Below are 25,201 nucleotides of genomic sequence, written 5' to 3'. Positions count from 1 at the left end.
GGACTAATAGTTTGCAACATTTTCATAATATCTAATATTTCATAGGAATATTTAAATATAATTGCATTCCCTTTATCAAATGCTTAATAAGTGGACATGAAATCAATTCCCTGTTCCGTAGCAAAGTCCTTCTGATTTGAAACCCCTGAACATTTTCCTGAGTGTTTGATTTATGACAAACGATTCAAAAATGTGTTAGATTTAAATAACTTAAATATTATCATAAGCGTGTTTGATCACTAAATTAATGTCAGTCATTTTTAAAGTCCAAGCAGAGGCAATTTGGTATCTCTGAAAAGCCCCGAATGTGCTCTTTACAGGACATCCAGATGTTGTCAGAGAAATTCACTAAAATATAATAAAAGTCTATCCGTGGGTTCCAGGAGGATGTATTATTAGTGCTTTTATTTTGAAATTCACCTCGGAAGTGAAATCCTAGTTCGTAATCGTTTCCTCCTCGACGTTGTCGCTGTTGCTCGAGCGGCTGGTCACGTTTCTCTTCGTGCGGCGTAAAGGAATTCAACCCGAAGGTTCGGGAAAAAAAGAAGAAAAATGTAAGTAGCGGTTCATGGCACTCGATAAAGATATAATGATATATCTCTTGTTCTAAGTACAAACTATAATAAACCCGAGCTGCAGAATTGTATATATTAGATAACGGTTGCTGTTGAGGCCTTGTTGTGCACATTAGTTCCGCGGCCTTTTCTTATTAGTTTTTATCTTCAAACTTCGGCCATGCATTGCGTTTTACGCAGCTATTTTCTTAATAGCTGTTAAAAACCGTAGTGTTTATGCTATATGTGGGATATTTCTTAAGCATTTGGAATGGTTCCTGTCTATTATAATTTCTGCAGTTCCGTAGTAATTTCTGGATAAGTTAGTAGTGCCATTGCCATATCTACACTTTTGCTTTTATAGTGTGCTAAATTCATGTTTCTGCATAAGTTGTAAGCTCTGACTTGCTCTTTCCCGATATATTTTCTGTACTAATGCATATCATTTCGATCTGACTTAATCAGTCTGCGAGTTATGCCAAAACGCATTCAAATCTTTTTTGTATTATTTATTTTTTATGGTAAACTAAAACATACTTTGTTTAGATTTCTATTAATATTTATAATTGCGCATTTTTTTTATTGAAGAAATATACAGATATATTGAACAGAGTTCGAATCTCAATATCCTTCGTATTTTCCTTATGCAAACCAAAAAATCGTGTTCCTTCTGCCGTTATTGACTATATTTATACTCATGTACACACATGCACAGATATCTTTACATTCATGTACATGCCACCTAAGTAAACATATGCACATATTCCAACATACAGAAAACTCTTAAAACAAAACTCTCCAAAACATTCAAATCTTATCTGCTGTAGTTACTTTAATGCCTTGCATCAAAGTGTCTATACTCGTCCACCATCCTTTCTGGTCTTGTCTTCAATTTGTTTTAAACCTAAGGATACATGTAAGCTAGTTCAGACGGACAACAGATGTTCTGTTATTCGTAGCAGCTTTCATTGGCCAAAGACCAGCCAAGAGGCCGTCTGACTGACATGTAAGCAAACAATCATCTGAATTTCAAATCGGGCTTGGAAAATAATACTCTTCCCTTATCCCATTGGCAAACAAGTTAAAATATCTCTTTTTTCTTTTCAACTAAATCCTCCAAAACTCTTGGACGTCTTTTAAAGCGAACTTCACATACTCTTGAAAATCCAGCGTTTAGTTGATCCTGATAAACACTCATTGTCACAGTTGTAAACATGAAGGCTTTCTTCTTTCTTTTGGCGTCACAATGGCTTTGTTTCCAGGCAGACCATTAAAGAGCGTGACACAAGTCTCCTGGAAATCCTGTTGAATTCAACCAATCAGATGACGACTTAGAAACTCCCAAAGTGTTTCCCTTTTTTGTGTCAGAAGTTTAGCCAACAGTCTGTGGGCTTGATGACTGAGACCACATGCAGACCCGCTTGTACAATGAACTCTTTCCACTTTTCACGTTTGTTTTTCAGCAGCCTTGGTTCCAGAACCCTTTTTCCTTTTAGAGATTTTAAAAAAAAGAAAAACTCTTTAACTGTATTTGATGTTCTTCAACTCGAAGATGGAGACCTTGTTCTGCAACAAAAATAACAATTTCCAGTGGGGGCTATGCACTGAAATATGGCTGAAACTGTATTGCTTTTTATAATTAGGAGAAAAAACATGTTGAGTTGGTTTTAAAGGCATGTTAAAGCTGCAGTCTGTAAGTTTTGCCACTTTGTCGCCATCTCTGTTTGAAATTTGCAATTGCAGTTATTAGCGGAATCATCATCTTTACGTGAGTTGTGCATCGGCACGGCTCCTCAGCGCGGATTAATCTAATGTTTTGAGGAGTTGTGTGGCTGTCATTCATTCACAGCACCTGTATGGATACTGTACTTCGGAAACACAGATTATATGTATTGGAGTATGACCAAAAGAAGAATTTTCCCCGCAAAATGTCATCTGAACAAGTAACATGTTTGCTACTTTTTTTCTGACCAACTGAGGGAAAAAAGCATTACAATAAATTGTGCTACCATATAAATCTTATGATCTCTTGATCACATCAAACCGTGCAAATTATTGTTATATTTTGTTCTCAAATTGTTAATGTTAACAACATTCTAGCATTCTGTAACTGCTTGTATTTAGTGTGTATTGGCGTTACCTGTAGATTTCAATTTCTGTACAGTCTAATCAGGGGTGGTAAAAGTACTCGAAAGTTATACTCTAAAAGTAAAAGTATATACCTAAATAAATTATGACTCCAGTAAAAGTAGAAAGTCCTCCATTCAAACATCACTTGAGTAAAAGTACAAAAGTATCCAATTTAAAACGTACTCAAGTACCAAAAGTAAAAGGTAAATATTCAAATTAACTGTAAATATTAATAATTAAGCAGATCAATTGTTTTGGGAGTGATATGCAAGGCTTTAATTTAACAAAACAGATTAGATACTGCAATTAAGAATTTGTTAGATTTGCGATCATAAGAGACAATGAAGCACCTTAATGAAGTATAGGGGTTGAACTTGCAATAGACATGTTCCATAACATTAGCTGCATAGAACAGAAGATGTGCAAAATACTAACTAATTCAAAAGCCATAACCACAATGACACATTACTTAACAATTAGTTAATAGTCATGTGCCTCAACAAGTAAAGTTTGGATAAAAGCATCTGCTAAATGCATCAATGTAAAGTCATGACATAACGATACCCTTGCAAATCGTTTGCTAATGAATAAAGCAGAAAACTGGAAGTTGAAATGCATGGCTTTGACCCATTGTGGTAATTAACGCATTCATTTACATTATAATATAATGTTATTAGGGAATTAATACACGGTCATAATTAATTAATAGCAATTCATATATTACTTAATCTATTAATCATATATAATCTCCATTAGTTGCTGATGTAGTTATCATTAATAAATGGTTTAGTTCTTCATGAGTCATACATTAACTCATGATTATTTGTGCATTAGTTTAGGCATGAATTAATGAACGGTGCATTAGTGATTAGTCAGCTTTTCCAAGTCTAGCCCCGACTAGATCATCCATGACCGATTGCAGCATGCAGGGAGAACCAGCTTACTAGCTTGATTCTCCTGCGTCCAGCTCACAGTTTAATCACACACAACCCCAAGTCTGCCACCGTTAGCTATCAATATGCGTTAGCTAACTTGACTAATGTAAGCTAGCTGTTTACAAGGCACGTTTCAATAGGAAATCACTTGGCTAACTAGAGTAACAACATTAACGTCAACTCACCTCAATATGTTTTCTCAGATTTGAGGGTGAAGTTTTGAATGCTGAAATTTCATTCACTCGTGGCAGGCAAAGAAGACATTCCAGCTGATAAGAATCTCCCTTGACTTCATTGAATTCGAACATATCCTTGAGATATGGCCATGGGTGATCCCTGTCGGGAATCTCAGGATCATTGCTGGCAGTGAGAGCTGCCCCTTCACCTGTTTCTGTGGTCATCTTCCTGAGCGCATGCTAGCAAAGAGCCCACACATTCTTTTTTTTCTTTGGTTTGGAAAGCAAGTGTAATAAATACTTGGAGCAGGCATGGGGAAATGTATCGGAAAAGTAAACTTTGTCTTTAATATTGTAGTGGAGTAAGAGTGAAAGTAGATGCAAATAAAACGTACTCAAGTAAAGTACAGATCCCCGAAAAAAAATACGCAAGTAAAGTACCAAAGTATTTTTACTTCGTTACTCACCACCTCTGAGGCTAAACTTTTGCTTTTGACTACGGGTGAATCTCCAGTTGTCACTGATTGTCGTTTGGTGCTTTCTGGATTACAATCCTCCATCAAAAAGAGTTTTATTATTCCAGCTGCTGTGAGAAATGGCTATAAATGATCTGCCACCTGCAGCATCCTCATATGCAATTCTACAACTAGCCGGACTCCTCCTTTATGTATACAGACGTGACGTAATGATGCAAAGACATGCTCGAATTTTACCACTCAAAATATAACAAATTGCTACAAGCTTACCGATGTGAATTGGGCAAGGTAAGGATGTAGTTTTGAACACTGGCTGGTTATGTATTTGCTCAAATTGATTTTGGATCATTTTTAACCAAAGAAAAAAAGTTATGGGCTGCAGCTTTAAATTATGTTCTTAGTAATTTGGTGCTTTTAATTATATTTTCCACCAATATAGTGCCTACTATTAAAATGTATGCTTTCTCTATTTTAAATGGTTCAGGTTTTTTTTTTTTTTCATTATTTGATAAACAACCTTTTAAATTGGTCTGTTTTTTTTCTGTATGTGTTTTGGCTGCTTAGTAGCCTTTTTATATACTTTTCTTTGTCATTTCAGCTTCCCCATAACAATATTATCCAATAACGGCGATGACATCTTTCGCAACATTTGTTTCCTTCGGAATAAAATTGTAAAAATAAGTGAGACCATTATGTCTATTTTTTTTCTATTTTTGACCATTTTTATATAGTCTTTTCTCATGACCACCACAGATTCAAGTCACAGTTAATGTGTGTAAAATTAGTTTTCTTTGGATGAAGATACAAATCTTGTTCAGTTAACCCTGTGCTCTCTTTGTACCCTTGTTTCACTTGAGCCTGACTATTGGCTTGTCTGTTGTCAAGACGTCTTGATGCCAGTTAAGAGTTAAAGTTGATTAGTTTTTTTTTGCTTAATTATTTGTTCATTGATTTCAGTTTTGTAGTTTTTGGTAATACAGTACAACTTAAAGGCATGAACCACTATCTCTCTTTGGTTCTCTCCTGACCAAGAAACTGCAATTCTTTTCCCTCTTTCCCATACACATTTAAGGATCTAAATTTGATTCAGTCTCTTTTTTTCCCTTCAAAGCACTATTGAACTTTCCCATTAAATTATACTTATTGCTCTCCATGGTACTTGTAAATCTTCATTTTATGGTCTATTTGGTCAGTGTACCAATCTGTCCATTTGTACCTCTGTCATTGTAAATAATTTTGACTTCTGTTACTTGCATTGTATGGATTTGTGGAGCTCACTGTCTTGCTTTCCAATGCCACTGCTAACCATTTCGTGAGCATGCTAGAAATCATTGCTCCATTGTGTTTCTGCAGACCTGTTTCATTCTGGAGGAGCTTCTTTTCTCGGTCCAGGCTTAAATTGACGGATTGTCTTTTTGGGAACTTTTTGATTCGCTTTGTTCCTCTTTTTCCACTCGTCCAAAGTGCCATCATTTCAAAGCCATGTCCCAGAAATTGACCAGTGCTGATGCTCAGAAAGGCTTTGCTGTTGGCCGTGGACTTTTGGCTGCCGCTGAGACTTTGAACTTTAGTATGGGTGACACTCACTCGGACCCCTACAGCTCATCTTCCCAGTCACATAGTGGCATGTCTGGTCTGGGTGGAGGGGAGGGAAAAGACCACGACTCTCATCTCCACCGCCGAGCGGGCAGCCACATTAGCAATACCATGAAACTGTTCGCCAGCCTAGGTCTGTCACCGACTGATCTGGACGCACTGGCGCAGGTTCCAGAGGAGAACATCAGCGTGGAGACCCTGCCCCATCTTATCATGCAACTTAAGAACCGCAAGATGGAAACCGGTCGCCGCATTGCTAGCGACCTGCCTACTCTTTCTTCAGAGACTTCATACAGAGGTGGCCGAGATGATTGGGGCGACGTGCAGGGTGGAAGGTTGGACCGTTCCAGTGGGCAGGCTCAAAGCCGCTCACAAGGTGACTTTGGTTATACTTCCATGCAAGAAACGTCTGGTCGAGGGTACGACATGTTAGATTACAGGAGCGGTAGTGGCAGAGACCGTCAATATTCTGAGCTTTCCCGTGACTCCTACCGCAGTCTTGGCATGTCAACATCTTCAGCATCTGACGACATGTTCATGCAGAGAAGAATGGGCTCCCCGTCTCAGAGAAAAGTGCAAGATTTCTTGGGAGTCATGCCCCTCATGTTTCCCCATGTGTGCGCCCTTTGTGATTTTGATGTTCACTCTGTCATGGTGAGTAATTCATGCTGCTTGCCTCCTGCACACACACAATTCCTCTTCTTGAGTCCTACTTGTTCAGAAGACCCTCTTTAAACATCATTTGTCCATTTAAATCAGCACCTCTTAGTTTTGCTCAGTATCAAATTTGTGTAAGAGAAAATGGCCCTAAATCTCATTGGACACCTGTAGTATACACTTGTTAGCTGTATTTCTGTCTTGTTCTTTATGATTGTCCAGTTAGGACAGTTAGTTTATAGAACTCATTTCATATCCATTACTGTACTCATTTGTAGATTGCATTCATAGCCAGAAAGGGTAGCTTTCAGGTTAGCTCTGATCCAGTATGTCAAGGCCTTGAATTACTTAGATTTCACAGCTAATTACTGTTACATACAGGCCTTTTTTTAATAAACATATTAAGGATAATTTTTCAACCTTCCCTGTGTTTTTGTAAAGGAATGGACTCAACACACGACTGGGATTCGTCACTCCGAAAACCGCAAACAACTCCTGCAAATGTAAGTGGAATGCTTTGTGAAAACTGATGAACGGAGTCATTTAGAAACAAGCCTAAACTGAACTTTCCCTTTTAAAAGAAATTATACAAAGTTCAACCCTCAGAATTCATAGTGGCTTTCTCAGTATTTTGAAAGTCTTGGAAATGCTATCATGGATTGTTATCTTTTGCTATTGGAACAAATGGGAATACAAAGATTTGTATTGCTGTCATCTCCCATTCACCACTATAAGTTTACGCAACTGACAACTTCCGCTTCTGAAGACCAAGAAATGTGAAAAAGGTCCATTAAGCTAATTAATCTATTAATGAGCCATTCAGGTGTTTAGATGCAGTGTTTAATCTAATTTCTAACATGAAGGTTCAGTTGAAAAGCAAAAATAAAGAACATTTGACTAACATGGTTGCTAATTTGTGCTGCCACAGTCTTGCGGAAATTGAATTTTTCGTTCAAGTGTCATTTAGATCTCTGTAATGTAAAAACAACTGAAAACTCCTTCCTGTTGTTTTATAGGTACCCGGACTGGGATCCTCAAATGCCCTCCAGTCGCATGTATGTTACTATTTATTTTTAAAACACTGCGCTTTCATAAGTATAATACATCCTCCTTTTTACAAGCATCTGTATTGAAAAGCACATTAAAAACGAATTCCTCTCAGGTCGACATCCCTTTCCCTGGACACAAAGAGTCGTTCGGATGGATTGCTGGGAGCAGCTCCAATTGGTGGTGGTCTACAGAGAACGGGGATGAGCTCTAGCTGGGGTAATACATTTGAGAGGATGTAGTCCGGTCTGCTATCTTTCTACAAGTTGATCTTGTGTAATCCACTTTCATGAAACTGCTGAACTCTGTCTTGTTTAGAGCAGTCTGGAATGCATTTGTCTTCCTGTGGGTTTCACTAGTGACTAGGTCAATTCTTTGGTTAAAGGGGCACAAAGTTAACATTTTACTCTGTAAAATAAGTTTTACCCCGAAAGCAATAAATAATAGTCAAATGTGAATTTTTTTGGCAACTTTGGCACTGTTATTTAACTCATTTGAATTAAAGGGATAGTTCACCTGAAAAAAAGACAATTCTGTCATTTACTCAGAAGAATGTACTGAAAGAATGTTTGTAACCAAGCAGATCTAGGCAGCCATTGACTACCATAGTATTTTTCCCCCATTATGGTAGTCAGTGGCTGCCTAGATCTGCTTGGTTACAAGCATTCTTCCAAATATCTTCCTTTGTGTTCAGCTGAAGAAAGAAATTCATACAGGTTTGGAACAACCTGAGGGTGAGTAAATGACAGAATTTTAATTTTTGAGTGAACTATCCGTTTTAACATTGAACTAAATATAGTTGAATAATGACTATAATAATGAACTTTTTTAGGGTCTGATTCCAGTGTGGGAATGACAAGTAAAATGACGTCATATTCAGCGGCACCCAAGGTAATAATGATCTGAAAGCTATCTGTTTTCAAATTGGCACCCGCAATTAAAATATTGGTACATTTTATATAATCAGTATGGGATCTTATGTTTGAGTGGATGGATATCTTGTTGCTTTCACTCATGAATATTTTTATTTTAGATAAGAAGTAGGGTGGTCGTGGCAAAATACGAAAGAAAACCGATGTCAACAAACAGCCTGTTTGCCTTGGCAAAACCCTTTGGCACCATCTGTGAGCATCTAATACTGAAGAACAAGGTAATACGTGTACATGTGTTAGCAGTCATTCAAGATGGTCATGACAATGTAATGTTTCCTAAATTTGTAATAAAAATGCCCATAATTGGTATAAATTCTGAGTAAATCGTTCTCTCTCTCTCTCTCTCTCTCTCTCTCTCTCTCTCTCTTTCTCTCTCAAAGGCTTTCCTGGAGCTGCAGACTCATGAGGAGGCTTTGGCCATGGCTAATTATTACCAGCGTAAACCAGCCATTTTGCATGGGAAAGAGATACACATTTATTTGTCAAAGGAACTGATGGCAATTGAGGTACGATAAAAAAAAAAATATATATATATGTATATATGTGTGTTCATCAGCTCAATTCAACTTAATTGCTTAATACAGAAAAGTGGAAGGCCAGGCAGAGACCCTAGGCCTGTGAAGAGAGGAGTCAGCCAGGTGGTGTTTTTCTCCAATTTACCACGAGGAAGTGACAAGAAAATGGAGCTCCTCACAATATCTCGTAGATTTGGCACTGTTGAGAAACATCTATTTCTAAATGATGAGGCAAGTTACATGTGCAGCAATTTCCAGAACATGCATTCACTTCCAATACAAATTTTTTTTTGAATTATGTCCTGTTTCATGGATCTCTTTAAGGGCTGGTTAATACAGCTAATTCATCAGCATTTTTAATGGCTCAATAATAATAAAAAATTACACTTCATCAAAGAATCGTCATTTTGACCCAAAGAGCTCTGTTCTGATAATTTCCCCCCCACTTTGACCTTTTTTAAAACAGGCATTTGTTCAAATGGGCAATGCTGAGGATGCAGAGATGTTGGTGAAGTACTACACTGTCAATCCTTTGACTATCAATGGAAGATCCATTCGACTGAACATCTGCACAAAGTATAAGACTCTAACGTAAGTTGTCTTTTCTATCCAGAGAAACCAATGATATCTTTTGAAAGAAAACAAAATCAAATGTGCTATACCTGCTGATATTCCAGGGTCCCACCGGGAAAGGGCGACCAAGGAAGGGAAGAACCAACCCGTAGGAGCAGCGGTAGCAGCAGCACCACCAGCAGAGCTGGTGATAAACCTTCATCAAAGAATCAAAGGTCCTCTACTTCCAAAGCCAGAGAGAGCTCGGATGAGAAAGAAGAGGAACCAAAGCCTGAGGAAGCAGAGGCCCTGGGCCACGGGTCAGGAGATGAAGCTGATGTAATGGAAGCACGTGATGGAGACGAAGAGGGTTTTGATGAAGATCCCTCTGCAGATGATGTTGACGTATCATGTGATCCAGAGCAAACCAGTGAACAAGCACCAGATATTGATGACACCAACATAGAGGATGAGGAGGGCCCTGAAGCACAGCAAGCCAGAGATGCTTCCAGCGAAGAGACCACGGAGAACCAAAAAGCCTCTGCTGAAAAACAGGAAGAGACTCAGCAGGAGGAACCCGTGACATCTGAGACTGTGCAGGAGAACGCAGAGGAGCTTCCTGAAGATCTTGAGGGACAGAATGATGACCAACCTGAAGATGAGGGTGCTGAAGAAGACAATGAAGAGCAGGTGGGACATTTTGCACATTAGCAAATCATCTGAAATGTCACTGCTCAATCCTTTCTAAGGGTGCTCTGATTACAGATCACTGGAAGCAGTATTGGCCAATCACTGATTACTGGATGCCGTAATATATATATATATATTTTAAAGCAAATTTATTTGTTGTTTATTTGCTCTATAACAGGTCATACTGATTGAACACCATTGTGTATGTTTGACAACCCTGACTTAAAACACAACTGATGTTGTTTAACGAGTACTCACCAAGCTGGGCATTGTGACACATTTTCCTGAGCATTTAACTGTGTCAACCCATAGCTCAAATTTCACTTTACTTGTCCGGAGTGCGCACACAGACTGCTGCTTGGAGAACAGTGTATCTCTTACGCAGCTTAATGCAGATTTAGAGGGATAGTTCACCCAAAAATGAAAATTTGATGTTTATCTGAGAGAAACCGAACGGTATTTATGCAAATATATCACCTCATATCAGACGAACGCTTCAGCTCTGCAGACTGCCATCACTTCCTGTGAGTGAGGTCAAAATTCCGGCCGGGTCATAGATATATACATATGCATATGTGGATCGCTCGAATGAGGAATCTACGTACACATATCTATGATCCGGACGGAATTTTGACCTCACCTACGGGAAGTGATGGCAGTCTGGAGAGCTGAAGTGTTCGTCTGTCTATAAAAAACACGATAAACCATTTAACGTTTTCCACAGTGTAGGTTTGTTAACATTTAAATAATACTTTAAAAAAAGGATATTTTCAGGCCTTTAACATTTTAAAGTCCCATCAGTTTTTCCCCAAGTAAATTTCAAGTAAAAAAAAAAACGTGTGTTACTTTCACGTATATGTTACCTTGTTTTACTCCGTTCCTATGCTACTTTGAGTTATGACTCTTGGGTAACAACATTTCAAATGTCGAGTTTTGAAATCTTCTGAAGCTGTACAATTGTATGGACCACTTTTCTGGTGCTCTTTTGTCCTCTTTGGAGCTACTTCTTAATACTCCTATAAATTGCTTGTTCACTATTTTCTAATTGCTTGTTCACTATTACCTGCAGATCTGTTGACTATCTGTATCTGCTTCCAGGACAGTCAAACTGAAACTGATTTTCCTGAGAACATGGATGAGTTTGTTACTCTTGATGAGCTAGCGGAGGACGAGGACGGCGAGAGACAAGACTCAAAGTCCAAAGCTACATACACATCAGGTAATGGCCTTGAGCAATGTCAATGGCTTTAGGAGTGATCGTTGTTTGGATTGAGCTGACAAGTGTTAAATAATAATAAAAGGTTATATTTATATCGTTGATGATAACTACAATGTCACTGCTCACTGGCTTTTTTTTTTTTTTTTTACCCAAAGTCAGCCCATTTAATAATGCCTTATTTCATTTTTTTCAGGAAGCTCCAAGGATAATGGAGTAAGTCACTTATTTCTTAGCCACTTTAAAATGTATTGAAATAATTTGCAACTAATGCCTGTGTAGGGTTGGGTATCGTCTGGGTTTTTTTTTCTGGGATTCGGTTAAAACAGTACCGATGCCTGATCATTGGTTGCCTAAACTTAGAAAAAAGAAAAAGACAGAAGCCACAAAACGACGGGGGTTTTTAATTGGAATTTTTTAAAATAACAAAATCTTTAAATTGAACAATTTAAAGTTTAAAGTATACTTAAATATATAAATGTAAATAAATACAAAACACAACAAAACATTCACAATAAAACCTAAGCCACCTAACCCAACTACAACTACCTAATTTAACAATTTTAATGTCAGTATTCTTGGTATGCTACAAACCAGCTTAGTTTCAGCAATTCTTTTGCAGAAATATCACCATATTGCCTTCTCTGGATACATATTTTAGAACACACCTCCTTATTATTTCCATGGCGACTTTCACGTGATACCACGGTCACAATAGTGCTGTAAGACAGATCGCTTTTATTTAGTTTCAAAATATTCACAAGCGTTGTTTACTATGTCCTTAACTATCTGATATTCTGATTTTCAATTGTGTACACATATCATCAGTGTGTATTTAAAGTGGTCATGAATTGAGAAATAAACTTTCCCTTGAGCTTTTGATATATAAAGGTCATAGTAATATAAGAATATCCTGTAACCACAGAGGAGCTGAAGCTCATTAAATATGCAAATCTTATCCAATCTTAGCCGTGGGCGTTTACTTCCAAGTCCTCAGTGCTGCACGGTCATAAAAGCTGAGCATTTCTTGAGAGAGCCTCAAAACCAGGCTAGAAAATAGATTTATTTATAGAAAAATTACTTATTCATTATGATGTTTTTAAATGTAAAAACCACGCGAACGTCACAAGTTGACCTCAGACAACAGCATACTTTTTTTTTTTTAAAGCCAGTTCAGGACCCCCTTAAACTATAAATGTATTTTTTCCTAGTACTTATGTGCTTTTAAATGTCTTAAACCTAAAACAAACATTATGTTGTTGAAGACACTAAATAGTTGTGATGTGACATGCTGAGCAAGTCTGTTTCAGGCTCGGCGCCAGCCACAGCGCGAAAGTACATTTGAATTTAAGTGGCACCGAAATCTGCATTCTAATTTCGGTTTATATAGGCATCAGGTTTCCGTACCCAACCCTATGCATTGATTTTATTGATTGTATTAAATATTAATGTGTGTTTTGGAATTATAGGGATTGAGAGTTGTGAATGTCGTTGGATTTAAACGTGGCTACGGTTATCTAGATGAAGTCCTTAATCTTGCCAAGCCATTTGGTAAAGTGGTGCGGCACCTGGTCTTAGACGTGAGGCCTGAGGTAACCGCTCTCAGATATTGTGTTCTTGGTAGTTCAGGTCGCTTTACTGTAGCTATTCACACAGATTTCTGATGCTAGACCATTTATTAATGCATGTATAAATGTTTATTATCCATTGATAATCTGCATTTAATTTATTGCCATTTGTCCAGTTGTGTCTATATTACCATTTGTCATTTGTAAATCAGAAATTCCCAGAGCTTTTTGTTTATATGTGTGTTGTGGTTGTGTTCTGTGTTAGGCCTTTCTGGAGTTCTCCGATGAACAAGAGGCAAGAGCAATGGTTAATTTCTACAGTGGAAATGTCTTGCCATCTGTGTGTGGAAAACCTGTGAAGGTTTTTCATTCACACACCTATGCAACCATCCAGGTAAGACTTGCACTTAATTTCACATGGGTTTCTATTGATGGGAGAAGTTCCTCCTTTATGTGTCTCATGTCAAGTTTCTTTGACAGTTAAACATATTCTGTGGGACACATTTTTATGCTAGAAAATATTTGCATTCAGGAACATGTTTAAATGGAATATTTTGGAACGTCACCTAAGTGTATTTTAGATTTATGTCAAGTTGAAATGTTTTATATAATTTTATATTTTATGGAGTGTGATATTGACCTTGTGTTTTCCATGTAAATATAAATGCCTTGATGCTAACATGGTGTTAAAATGTAATAAACAAACAAAGACTTAACTCACCATGAATAAAATGTGTGAATCTAAAAGAAGCTGAATCTAATACCTATATTTGTTCAACATCTACAGAGCGGCAAAGTCATCTACATTGGTAATGTTCCACCCTTCAAAGGCTCAGATGCATCCCTTCTGAAAATCGCAGAACCATTTGGAGACATCAGAAGATATTTTCTGAATCCATTGCGCAATGAGGTAATTATAAAAACTAGGGATGCACCAATTTTTGTTCAGAAAGAGTCCGATACCGTTACTTAAATTTTTGGTACTTACCGATACCTGTATTTTCATTGCATTTGTAATTTTTATAAATATATAATGTAGAGAAACAAAAGGAATGAGAATCATATATATACACATTTCCTTCAGTTATTTTCATGCTTAATTATACCTAATTATATTATCAAATGCATTGTAATAAGCTTCTGTTACTTTCATTGTTCGTTCTATTGCTCTATCATATATTATCTTTGATTTTATAGCATAGAGCATATTTAGAGCTGCGTTCAGCAGGGCTCAATGCAAAGGATATTTTTAACTGGCCTGGTTGGGTCAGTGGTTAATTTTTAGATAGAGAATTGTGAAATTTCCCTGCCATTACAGTTTGTATAGTACAGCAAAAACTAATAGCTGTACTATAATGTACATTTATAACGTTATTAAAGACAAGTAAACAGTAATAAAATATGAACAAATAATTACATTTAAAATAGCACAAATTCAATATAAAATACAAATGAAGTAAACGTGTTTTCTCTTCCATCTATTTACGTTTACTATTTTGGATCACATTTAAATTTAGACCCTCAGTTGATTTTACACATGGGTTTTCAAATTTACAATTCCAATATACATAAACTAAAACATACTAATCCAGAGAGTAATTCAAATCAAGTAGTCATAATTACCAGTAGCAGTCAGAGCTGGATAACCAATCCAATTAAAACGTATGTTCTGAATCGCCTTTTCATCAGATTCACTCTGAAATATCGGCTTCTGTAAAGTTTTTCATTTCATTTAACCCATATGTAATGATAAAACACTCATTCCAGAGGTTAGTGACACGATATACAAACAATCGGGACAGAAAAGTACCCTAAACTAGCACATACAAAATTATGTTATTAATATGTTATATGTTATATATATATCATGGCTTAAGTATCGTGATAATATTCCCGCCCCCATCCAGTTCCATAGCATGTCTGTTTAATATTAAATTTGTTTATAGAAAAGTTGTGATTGCTTTTTACAGAGTACCATCCCTGCCTCCACTCTAGCAGTCTCTCTTTCTGCGCAAATGGTCTTTTCAACAGCCTCATAAGACTGTAAATTAGACAATGTAATATTACATTCATTACAATATATAACCTTTGATCAATGTTTAAATGTTTGATCAATGTTTAAATGTTGTGCACCTCATGCACACTGGTAACTGCTCTTTTCCATACAAGCTCTTTGACCGTTTTCTTCAACCAAATTAGGTGTTTTCTGGAGCTTATGGAAGCATTCAAGAGCCACCAGAGCCTTTTGGACTGCCTAATAGTGTTAAAACAGGGAGACCGGTTAATTACAGCAGTATTTAATCACTAAATCCATTAGACATCTTCAAAGCTTCTACATAACAATGCTGAGATTATACTCAGTGAATTTAGTTATAACACCCGTCCATTTGGTGTAGTGTTCTGCTACATCTGTAACCGGAGCCATCGGTCCTGTATCATGGTGGAGACTTAAGATGAGACAAAAAAATGAATGGGCAGAGAATAAAGTAGTTAAATGTTACCTATTACTTAAGTTCTGTATTTGAAGACCTCATTAAAGGCATTGAGTTGTACTTTTGAAACCATTAAGTACCAACTGCTCTTATAACGGCAAAATGCCTTTATAAATGCTTATCAAATGACTTTGAATGAGAGAGAGAGAGGCTCTAAGGCATTCAGGACTGGTACACTGCATTTTCATAAACTTTTAACATGGTTTCAAATATGCTGTCTTTTAACTCTAGCCCAGCTTAAGACTTTGCCTCTGTTACACTGGCAGTTTAATATTTGCCATGTAGACTTTGACTATCAAAAAACCAAACATTTAGAACTTGGAGATCCTAGATAATTTTAGTTATTTACGTTACGGTACTGATATGCTCATCACATAGAAAACATACTTGAGACTTTGTTCAAATATTTTCTCATAAATTGAAACACTCATTCTGAACATCCAATCATCCTCTGCTCACTTTGCATTTTTGCAACTCACATGCTTTTGCAGTCATTGTCTGTATGACAGACAATATTCCCCATTATTCTCTTGCATTTAAATATAGAAAAGTAAATGCATGGAGAGAGCAGGTTCCATTAAACGGACACATAATTATATAATAACTGCGTAAATCTTATAAGCTTGAAGTCATTAAAATCTTTTAATATACAGGATAAAGATTGTTAGATTAAAGCTGCACTCCGTAACTGTTTGCGCTCTAGCGGTTAATAAACAGAACTGCATGCGTCTTGTGGAAGAAGAGCTACTTCTCTCTGTTTATGTCTATGGCGAGTCACGCGGGGACTGTGCTCCTCCGCAGCGGTTCCTACCAGACCAATCTGAAATAGTCCCAATATAAACACTTATTATAAGTGTACCATAATGATTCAGGGTAAGAAAAAAAACACGGTTTGGAAAATGGATTCATGTTGTACATTCTCATATCATTTTTGTAAATCTTGAACACAAAAAAAGTTACGGACAGCAGCTTTAACTTGATTATAAATCACTCAAAAGGATATATAGAAGTGGCTGTGGATTCCAGAATCCACCCCTTCAGAAGTTATTTAATTTGTTTAACATTTTATTAATTTGATACATTTACTTCATAGACATTCTTCTCTGGTATATCCATTCTGCTCTGTCTGTTTCCTTGTATTGAGCACTGTACTGTACACGCTTTGTGGTGTCGGCTGTTGGTATCGGAGCATTTTAATGAGTATGAGTACACAAGTGCAGCAGCGGCCCCGAAACTGGTATTGGTGTGTCCCTAATAAAAACAGTTTCTATTGCATTTACAAGGACAAAATAAATTGTATTTGTGTTTGTTCAGTGCTTCATTGAGATGGAAAGAGGGGAAGATGCTGAGAGAATGGCAGAGGCCTACAAAGAAAATCGACCTAAATTTGAAGGCAAACGACTGGTTGTCTACGTGAGCAGGAAATATAAGCAGCTCAAACGTGGGTCAGTTGGACATACCAATTATTTTTTTTTGTATAGGAAAAAAAAAAAAGACATTCCAAAGAATGTTACATGACATCTGTTTGACCAAGATAATCTTACAGACAAAGACCTCCAAACCCAGAGACCGAGGATAAACGGCCACTCAAGAGAGAACGATCTGGAGAGGATGAGGCCCAGAGGAACTCCTCTGGAAGAAGTAAGGACAAAAAAGAGGAAGAACCTTCTGTCAAGAAGATCAAAGTGGAAGAGCCTGTCACTGATAAAGCTAAGGAGATGGAGAGTCAGGAAGAGAAGGAAAGCCAAAATGTTTCAGGAGAAACTGTTCCTGAGGAAAATATAGAGCCAGAGGTGGAACAAAGCAAAGCCACATCAGAGCTCCAGAATGTGGAGACTGAACCTGTGAGTGACTTCATTATTTTTGTTCATATAATGAATTTGATATGGGTAGCATGCTTACAGTAGTGTTTTTAGCAACATTGGTTTGTTTCAAAACAACACTATTCCCTAAATATCATCAGTATCTTGCGAAACGACTGATGATTCTAAGAATTAGTTTGAAAAAAAAAAAAAATTCCCATTCCCTGAAATATGAAAGTCTATCATCATTTACTCACCCTTATGTTTTTCCAAACACAAAATAATATTTAGTCTTCTTTATCTTCAGTAGAAAAGAAAGTTGTCTAGATACAGGTATAAGGGCATGAAAAGTTGGCTGCTCCAGTGATCTCTGCCACAAATGTTTGCACTACCACAGATCGAGAGGAACGTGTTGGAGAAACTTCATGGGAGAAACTTATAAATTAATTAGATATTCTATAGAATCTAGTGTTTTAGAGTGTTTTAGAACTGTCACTTGTTACATTATGACGTTGTGCATTATATCTGTTTACAACTTGCCAAACGACATATTAGGTTGTTTTTAGGAGGCTACGTTCACACTGCGAGCCTTAGTGCTTAATTTATTGCTCAGATCCGTATAGCTGTTCACATTGTTTTAAATGTGGCCAATATCAGATTCTAGTACGAACAGATCATGGTCCTGTACTGACCCGCATGTGCATAAGAACGCTGAAAAGATGTCATGCAGCATACGGAATTAAACACAGAGGACATTAAAGTAAGCGATTACACGTTTATTTATAGTCTGATCTGCCGCGGAAGCCAGGAAATTCATGCACGGGCAATATAAAAAACAAAGACAAGGATATGAAAAAATATATTAGAGACAAAGATTGTAAAAAAAAATTCTCACTGCTAAAAGGATCTACTTAATTTAACCACTGCTTTCCTTTGACCAGGAGGCAGAAGATGAAGAAACTGTTGCTTCTCCCCCTGTTGAATCGGAGAAGAGTGTGAAGACGACTGAGGAGAAAACCAATGCAGCACCGTCTGAAATAAAGCCTGAAACTAGCCATTCTACTCTAGAGCCATATGATCCTAATGTCCCAGTGGGTAAGATGGCTTTGTTTTTTGACAAGAAATAAGAAGTTTGACATAACCAAGCTATTATTTTGGTCTGCTTCACAGCTTAAGGTCCTTGCACAGAGTCTGACATTTTCGCATGTTAAAAAATAAATACGACCTCACGTTGTCAATCACGTTTACACGCTGCCTCCGAAATATTCGTCCGTCAATTTTCTAAATTTTCCAAATCCGTAGCAAGCATTTTGAGAGGTGTTTTGACGATTTCAGAGCCACCGTACAAGCGAATGCCAAAATCCAGAATGGCACGCACCTTTCCGATGCCACAGTTTGGTTGTGTCCATACCTTAGACATACTGCCAGTCTCTGTTCAGGATCAACTGGTTTGTGGAAATTGATGGTCGTCTTTTTTAATATGTGGCTCCAGTATTGCTAGCAAAGCATCAAACTTGAGCCACTGACAACCTGAAGTAAACTTTGAATCGCTCTGGATAATCCCGCAGCTCCTTGATAAGGAGGTGGAACTCTCCTTCCTCTCTACGCAATTTTAGGATTGGATGGCCCCAATATTTCCTTTCTTTTTCTCTTTTTAAGAAGAGAGAGGACAACTATATCATCCTCACTGCTTGAGGACTCCATTTTGTATTTAGCAAATTTTTTCTCAATGGATGAATTAATACGCGTCGGACTCCGTGTGCAAGGTTTCTGTGCGTGACACATTTTTAGGATGGCGAATAAAAAATGCATTCTAAAAATTCAGACTTGGTGTGCAAGGACCTTTTACCTTTTTTTGTTGTTGTTGTTGTTTTGTAGCTTCTTGGACAGATACGGCACTAAATCACTTTGGCTTGCTGTAAAATGCTTTTAAATCAAACCATAAATGTGTTATAAAAAAAATTATGCACTGTAGAAAATACTGCATTGTCACTACTGCAATATAATCATGATAGATTGCGTGTAAGAAGTCTCATCAATGAATCCCATTTGTCCTGTTTCAGGTGTGGAGTTTGTGAAGATGGGGTACTACTGCAGAATCTGCTTCCTGTTTTACTCTAATGAGGACACTGCTAAGAAAATTCACTGCAGTAGTCAAGCACACTACGATAAACTTAAGGTGATTTCTCCCCACCCCCCACATCTCGTCTGTCCTTGATCACATTGTCAGAACAGGATTGAGATCTGGGGCCGTATGTATAAAACTTCTCAGAAATGCTCTTAATAATAATCTTAATCTTTGACTTAAGTGTCAAAAAAATCTTAGTAAAAAGCAGGACTTGTCTAAGAGTAGGCGACATTTACATTTATAAGTGTTGCAAACTAAATACTACAGTGATGTCAACCCAGTGAGCCTGCAAGGGTTAAGTCAGAGCAGCGTGACACCAATCATTTAATGTAATTATAATAAAACAATTTCATTAAGATTGACTTTAATATTAACTTTTTTTTTTTTTAATTGCTTTACAATGTGCAAAATGATCTCAAATTAGTATTAATGCTGTTGAATCCTTTTCTATTGATCATCATTTACAGTTGGAGCAATGATGCAAGTTCCATCAATGGCTCCAACTACTCCAGGGAAGCCTGAAATCCTCATAAATGTGGCTTGATTTTGCAGCATGATTTGAAGATCAGTTGTAAAGTCAACAATCTGCCATACAGTAGTGGCCAAAAGGGATTTCTGACATAGGATATTTGACTTATTGACCATTTATTCTAATATTATTAAAAATGTGTCGGAAGATTTTGCAAGAATATTGCGTAGTGATGACTGAAGTCAATAGTTTTATTTGTGATGACACAATGAAACATGCCAAATTGTGCGGACATCATTTCTGGCCAGGCTGTCATACAAAGAAATTATGAACGCATTCAAAAACAAGAGGACCAATGAAATATTAATAACTAATTGCAGTAAATGTATATTTTGAGTTTTCTAAAAACCTGTAGCTGCATTTGCCTTTTTTGCGAAACAATTTGGTCAGATATACCTTCACTTAGACACAGAGAGGTGTTTAGCTGTATACATAAAAATGTATCGTATTGCTGTTTCATCCAGACAGATCCTGTGTTTTGGGAGCCTGAAAATGACACCTTTGCGTTTTCATGTGTAGAGCCAATCTGTATATTTTGTGAAATGTCATCACCCCACGTCTTGACCCTAGTCAGACACTGCGTGCGTATGCTCCAAGTCTTCTCCGTTTTTAGTGTTTTTCTGTGGCAGAATTACAGTGGGAGAAGTACAATTTCTTGCCAGGTCAGTTACAAAAGAAAATCTTGATCAAACTTTTATCATTTTGTCAAATCCCGGTCATCATTTAACTCCAATACATATCTTTGTTGGAAAGTGCGTGTCTCCCCCTCTCTGCTGCCATCTTGTTACTCCTAACTAGGTTAGGATACCTCTCCAGCTCTCTTAAATAATGTAGGAGCTGAGGCCTAGTCTTAACACTTAGGACCCTTTATGAATCACACTTATTCTTAAGTCTAGGAATAAGAGTAAAATTACCTCATTCTTAGAATTTTGACAAACTTAAGACTTGAATTTTTCTTTGAGCGGCTTTATACATACGGCCCCAGGTTTAAGTTTTGGGTAACACTTTACTTGGAGGGGTGTGCATTAGACTGACATGACGCTTTCATAATCATGACATGACACGTCATGAATATGAAGGAGTTTGTATGCATGTTTATGACAAGTGTCATTCGCTCAATTATGTCATTTTTAATGCAAAGATGACATTATTTGAAATGTATTGGTTTGTTATGTTGTCATAATGACATCATAACCTGTCAGTGTCTTTGTCATGACAACTTGACATTACCAAGACAACATAACCTGTCATAAATCTTTCATAAACATGACATAGCAGATTAATTATCAAATTTAAGAAACTACTTGGCTTTATAGGGTTAACATTAAACTGTCATGAAGTTGGTTTTGATGTTGACTGAGGCCATTATAATGTGGTGATTTTTTTTTTCAGTGGTACAAGTTGAATTTATCATTAAGTGTTAATACTCTGTCAAATTATTTTATAATAGCGTCATGAATATTTTTCAGTTCATGTTTTTAAAAAAAAGGTTTCCTCCACCAGCTCCAACAGAAGGTCAGAAAATAGACCATTTCAAATGTCTTAAAAATATGAATAGGTGTTCGAGAAATAAAATCAATCATCCAATAATAATTAAAATGGATAAAATTATATTTAATTGCATTTGGAGACTGATTCACCCAAAATTAAATGAAAACAGCACAATGGTGGGTTAAGCCATGCAGCATTTGGTCCATATCACTGCAAAAACAGTTAATTACAGCATCCCACACATTTATATTTTCTTGAAATGCTTTTTTACATCATGGATAAGTCTAGCTTAGACACCACCATAATGGCGTACACCTTACCAGTGGTGCCACTCTATAATTTTGAGGTGAGTTTTCAATGACAAGGAAAGAAAAATATTCATGACACTATTATAAAATAATTTGACAGAGTATTGACACTTAATGACATTTTAATGACAAATTCAATGTCCAATTTTTTTTTATGACATTATAATGGCCTCATGACTGCCAACGTCAAAACCAGCCACATGACAGTTTAATGTAATGTTAACCCATAAAGCTAAGTCGTATCTGAGTGTTTGTTAATTAATCTGCTGACAGATTTATGACGGGTTATGTTGTCTTGGTAATGTCAAGTTGTCATGACAAAGACACTGTCAGGTTATGATGTATTGGTTTGTCATGTTGTCATAACGAAGATCTCTCAAATAATGTCATCTTTGCATTAAAAATGACATAACTGAGCGAATGACACTTAATGACAGTTGTCATAAACATGCATACAAACTCCTTCATATTCATGACGTGTCATGTCAGTCTTATGCACACCCCTTCAAGTAAAGCGTTACCATGTTTTGTATTGGGGCATATTCACTTAGAACTTTTTTTATTAGCAAATATTAGCATTATTTCTTTGCCATTTTTGTTGTTCAATATGTTCTTGAAACAAATGTTCTTTATTTCTTAACAGAAACATTTGGAAAAGGAGAAAGCCAAAGCACAGAATAACGGGTCAAAGAAATGAACCATTGACGCTGGAACATCTGTTAATATGATCATAATGTCCCTGTGTTTGTGTTTTCTTGTGTTCAGCTCTTTTTTTCAGTATGTTAAAAAAACATTTTCTAAAAAATTGTTAGACTGAGGTATTGCATCTTTTAATATAGTAATGAAAGCTGGTGCATTCATAAGCACATCCATAGCGATTTAGGTGTGAAGTTTAACGCATTTTATGCTTTAATTGCTTCTATTACTGTTTTTGTTTTTTTGTTTTATTAAACTTTCAGCATTCCTCATACTCCGCCTGACTGTTTTTAATCATTTGTATATTTAATTTGTGTTCTGTGAAATTGGTTTATTATTGCCCCCTTTGCTTGATGTACTTTATCAGCCTTACCCAGAGTTTTAGTCAAACTGCATATGACATCGTACATTGGGTTTAAATTGAAATGCCCTAAACCCTTGATAACTTGCGACCCACCATGGAGGGGGTTTTTTCTAAAGAATTGGTTATATGTACTGTTCTATAGACCAGGGGTCGCAAAAGTTGGTCCTGGAGAGAGGCTACCTTTTCACAGATTCCCTCTAAATTATCCTGAAAAAAGTATGGAATCACTCAATGTTGAGGAAATAAAATCACAATTAGTACTTTGTTGCTCCTCCTCTGGCTTTTATGACAGCCTGAATCCTTTGAGGCATGGACCTCACTTATGAAAAATAATATTCCCCATCAATCTGGTTCCAACTTTCTCAAATAGCAGTTGACAGATCAGCTTTGCATGATGGAGCCTCATGGACCAGGTTTTTTTTTTTTTTCACCATACATTTTCAATTGAATTGAAATCCGGACTGTTTGCTGGACATGTCATTGAGTTGATATGCCGTTCCTGAAGAAAAGCTTTAACACTCTTGCTCTGAGACAAGATGCATTGTCATCCTGAAAAATGACTTCACCATCACCAAAGCCATTTTCTATGGATGGAATGAGAAAAGTGTCCAACATTTCAATGTACACCTGTGCATTGACTGTTGAGGTAATGATTGCCATCTCCCCTGGTCCTTTACCAGTCATGCAACCCCATATCATAAATGAGTTTGGAAATGTTGTTTTCTTCAGGCAGTCATCTTTATATGTTTCATTAAAACGGCGCCAGACAAAAGTTCCAGCATCATCTCTTTGACCAATGCAGATTCGTGATTCATCACTGAATATCACTTTCATCCAATCATCCACACTCCATGATTGCTTCTCCTTAGCCCACTGTAACCTTGTTTTCTTCTGTTTTGGTGCTAGTGCTGGTTTTCGTTTGGCTTTTCTATAGGTAAATCCCATTTCATTCAGCCGGTTTCTTAAGTTCTGTCACAAACATTGACTCCTGTTTCCGCCCATTTGTTTTTCTATCCTTGCGCTTTGACGTCTTCCTTGGTCTAAAAGTATGTTAGTTTCCCTTTTAAAACCTTCCCATTTATTTTATACTTTCACCAAATTTTAGACACAGCTGACTGGGAGCAACCAACTTCTTTGGCCACACTCTGCGTTGAAATTTCTTGCTGATAATCCTTGATAATCCTTTCCATTGTTTCAACTGACAACTCTCTTGTTGGGGCCATGTTTCCTTTCAATTAGCCAAGTCCAACAGCTCGGTAAGGTGTCCCTTTTAACTGCTGACAAATTATTTAGACTTGTCCTGGTATTTGTTTTAGAAATGGAAATTACAAGATGATTCCATATTTTTTTCTTCAACATTGAGTGATTCCATACTTTCTTCCTCTACTTGATTGAAAAAAAGACATGCCATTAATATTGTTCAAACAATTCAGTAAAAAAATAATCAAGCAAATACTCCCTTTATAATCACGTGTGAATCACGTCATTTAGCAAAAGCTCACTGAGTTCTGTGCTCTCAAAACTAGATCAAAACTGTGATTACATTTCACAATGAATATTAACATGACGTCTACACTTTGTTGTTATAATGAGAGGATTTGCGTCACTAACAGTGACTGTTATTGTACAGTATGTTTCTGGAACAAATGTTCTGTTTTTCTTTCATCTGAATATTTGGAAAGGGAGGAAGCCAAATCACAGAGCAATGGGACAAAGAAACCACTAATGCTGGATCTTCTCTTCATATGTCCATTATGCTGTTTTTTTCTTCTTCTTTTCCTTCTAAAACATGATTAGACTGAGGTATTGCTTATTTGAATGTACTAATAAAGTCTGGTGCATTCATAAGCAACTTCTAGCTATGTCATAGCGATTTAAATGTAAAGTTTCGCACATTTTACGCCTTAATTGCTGCTACTGTTATTCTCTTCTTTTATTGAACTTGCAGCTCTGTTTACAATCTTTTTCTGTCTTTTTTGTATTTTGTGAAAGGAGTTACATGTGGCCTAATTACTTCATTGTTATAATGTAATTAATCAGTCTTGTCCAGAACATAAGGGTAACTTAAAGGAATCAAATAATTGGGGAAAAAAAGAAAAGTTTTTGTAGATTTTTTAATTTTTACTTTACCATTTGACAATAATGGTATACTCCAAGGCTTTAAAAAAAAAAAAAAAAAGCAGCACTAAATATAAATACTTAATATCCAGAAAATAGTCAGTTATGGTTCTCCATGTATGTCAGTATCTCTGTCTCTGGTCGATATATAAGACCTGAAATATAAACAGGGCTTTTTGGATTTTGGGAAAGTAAAAAAACAATGGGGTATATAATTTTACCATGGCAG

At 36.7% G+C, this 25,201-nt stretch overlaps 1 protein-coding gene across 3 annotated transcripts; it reads left to right on the top strand.

The window, feature by feature from the left end:
• The first annotated feature begins 456 nt into the window (after window positions 1-456).
• matr3l1.2 (matrin 3-like 1.2) lies at window positions 457-22,764 on the top strand. 3 transcript variants are annotated; one of them, XM_079839081.1, is made up of 21 exons: window positions 457-554; window positions 5,625-6,521; window positions 6,966-7,027; window positions 7,541-7,579; window positions 7,687-7,790; window positions 8,404-8,462; window positions 8,605-8,721; window positions 8,884-9,009; window positions 9,088-9,249; window positions 9,485-9,609; window positions 9,696-10,260; window positions 11,359-11,479; window positions 11,673-11,692; window positions 12,946-13,068; window positions 13,310-13,438; window positions 13,832-13,954; window positions 16,851-16,981; window positions 17,083-17,380; window positions 18,280-18,433; window positions 19,402-19,517; window positions 22,438-22,764. In XM_079839081.1, exons 2-21 carry the CDS (start codon window positions 5,754-5,756, stop codon window positions 22,489-22,491), a joined length of 3,396 nt encoding a protein of 1,131 aa, XP_079695207.1. In that variant the 5' UTR covers window positions 457-554; window positions 5,625-5,753; the 3' UTR covers window positions 22,492-22,764. The 3 variants fall into 3 exon arrangements, with proteins under 3 accessions (XP_079695207.1, XP_079695209.1, XP_079695208.1); XM_079839082.1 differs by having other exon boundaries at window positions 460-554; window positions 18,283-18,433; XM_079839083.1 differs by lacking the exon at window positions 12,946-13,068.
• Window positions 22,765-25,201: the final 2,437 nt, after the last annotated feature.

This window comes from Gobio gobio, assembly GCF_949357685.1.
Source record: "Gobio gobio genome assembly, chromosome: 16".
In the NCBI taxonomy this organism is placed as follows: Eukaryota; Metazoa; Chordata; class Actinopteri; order Cypriniformes; family Gobionidae; genus Gobio; species Gobio gobio.
Note: the sequence above shows the minus strand (reverse complement) of the source record. Positions and strands in the feature narration are given on the sequence as shown.

What these genes read in the sequence shown, in the direction of transcription:
- matr3l1.2 (XM_079839081.1), top strand. Translation starts at nt 5,754, where the DNA reads ATGTCCCAGAAATTGACCAGTGCTGATGCTCAGAAAGGCTTTGCTGTT. An exon ending in CATATTCAGCGGCACCCAAG is followed by an intron (nt 8,463 to 8,604) that starts GTAATAATGATC and finishes TTTTTATTTTAG; the next exon opens with ATAAGAAGTAGGGTGGTCGT. An exon ending in AAGAAGACAATGAAGAGCAG is followed by an intron (nt 10,261 to 11,358) that starts GTGGGACATTTT and finishes ATCTGCTTCCAG; the next exon opens with GACAGTCAAACTGAAACTGA.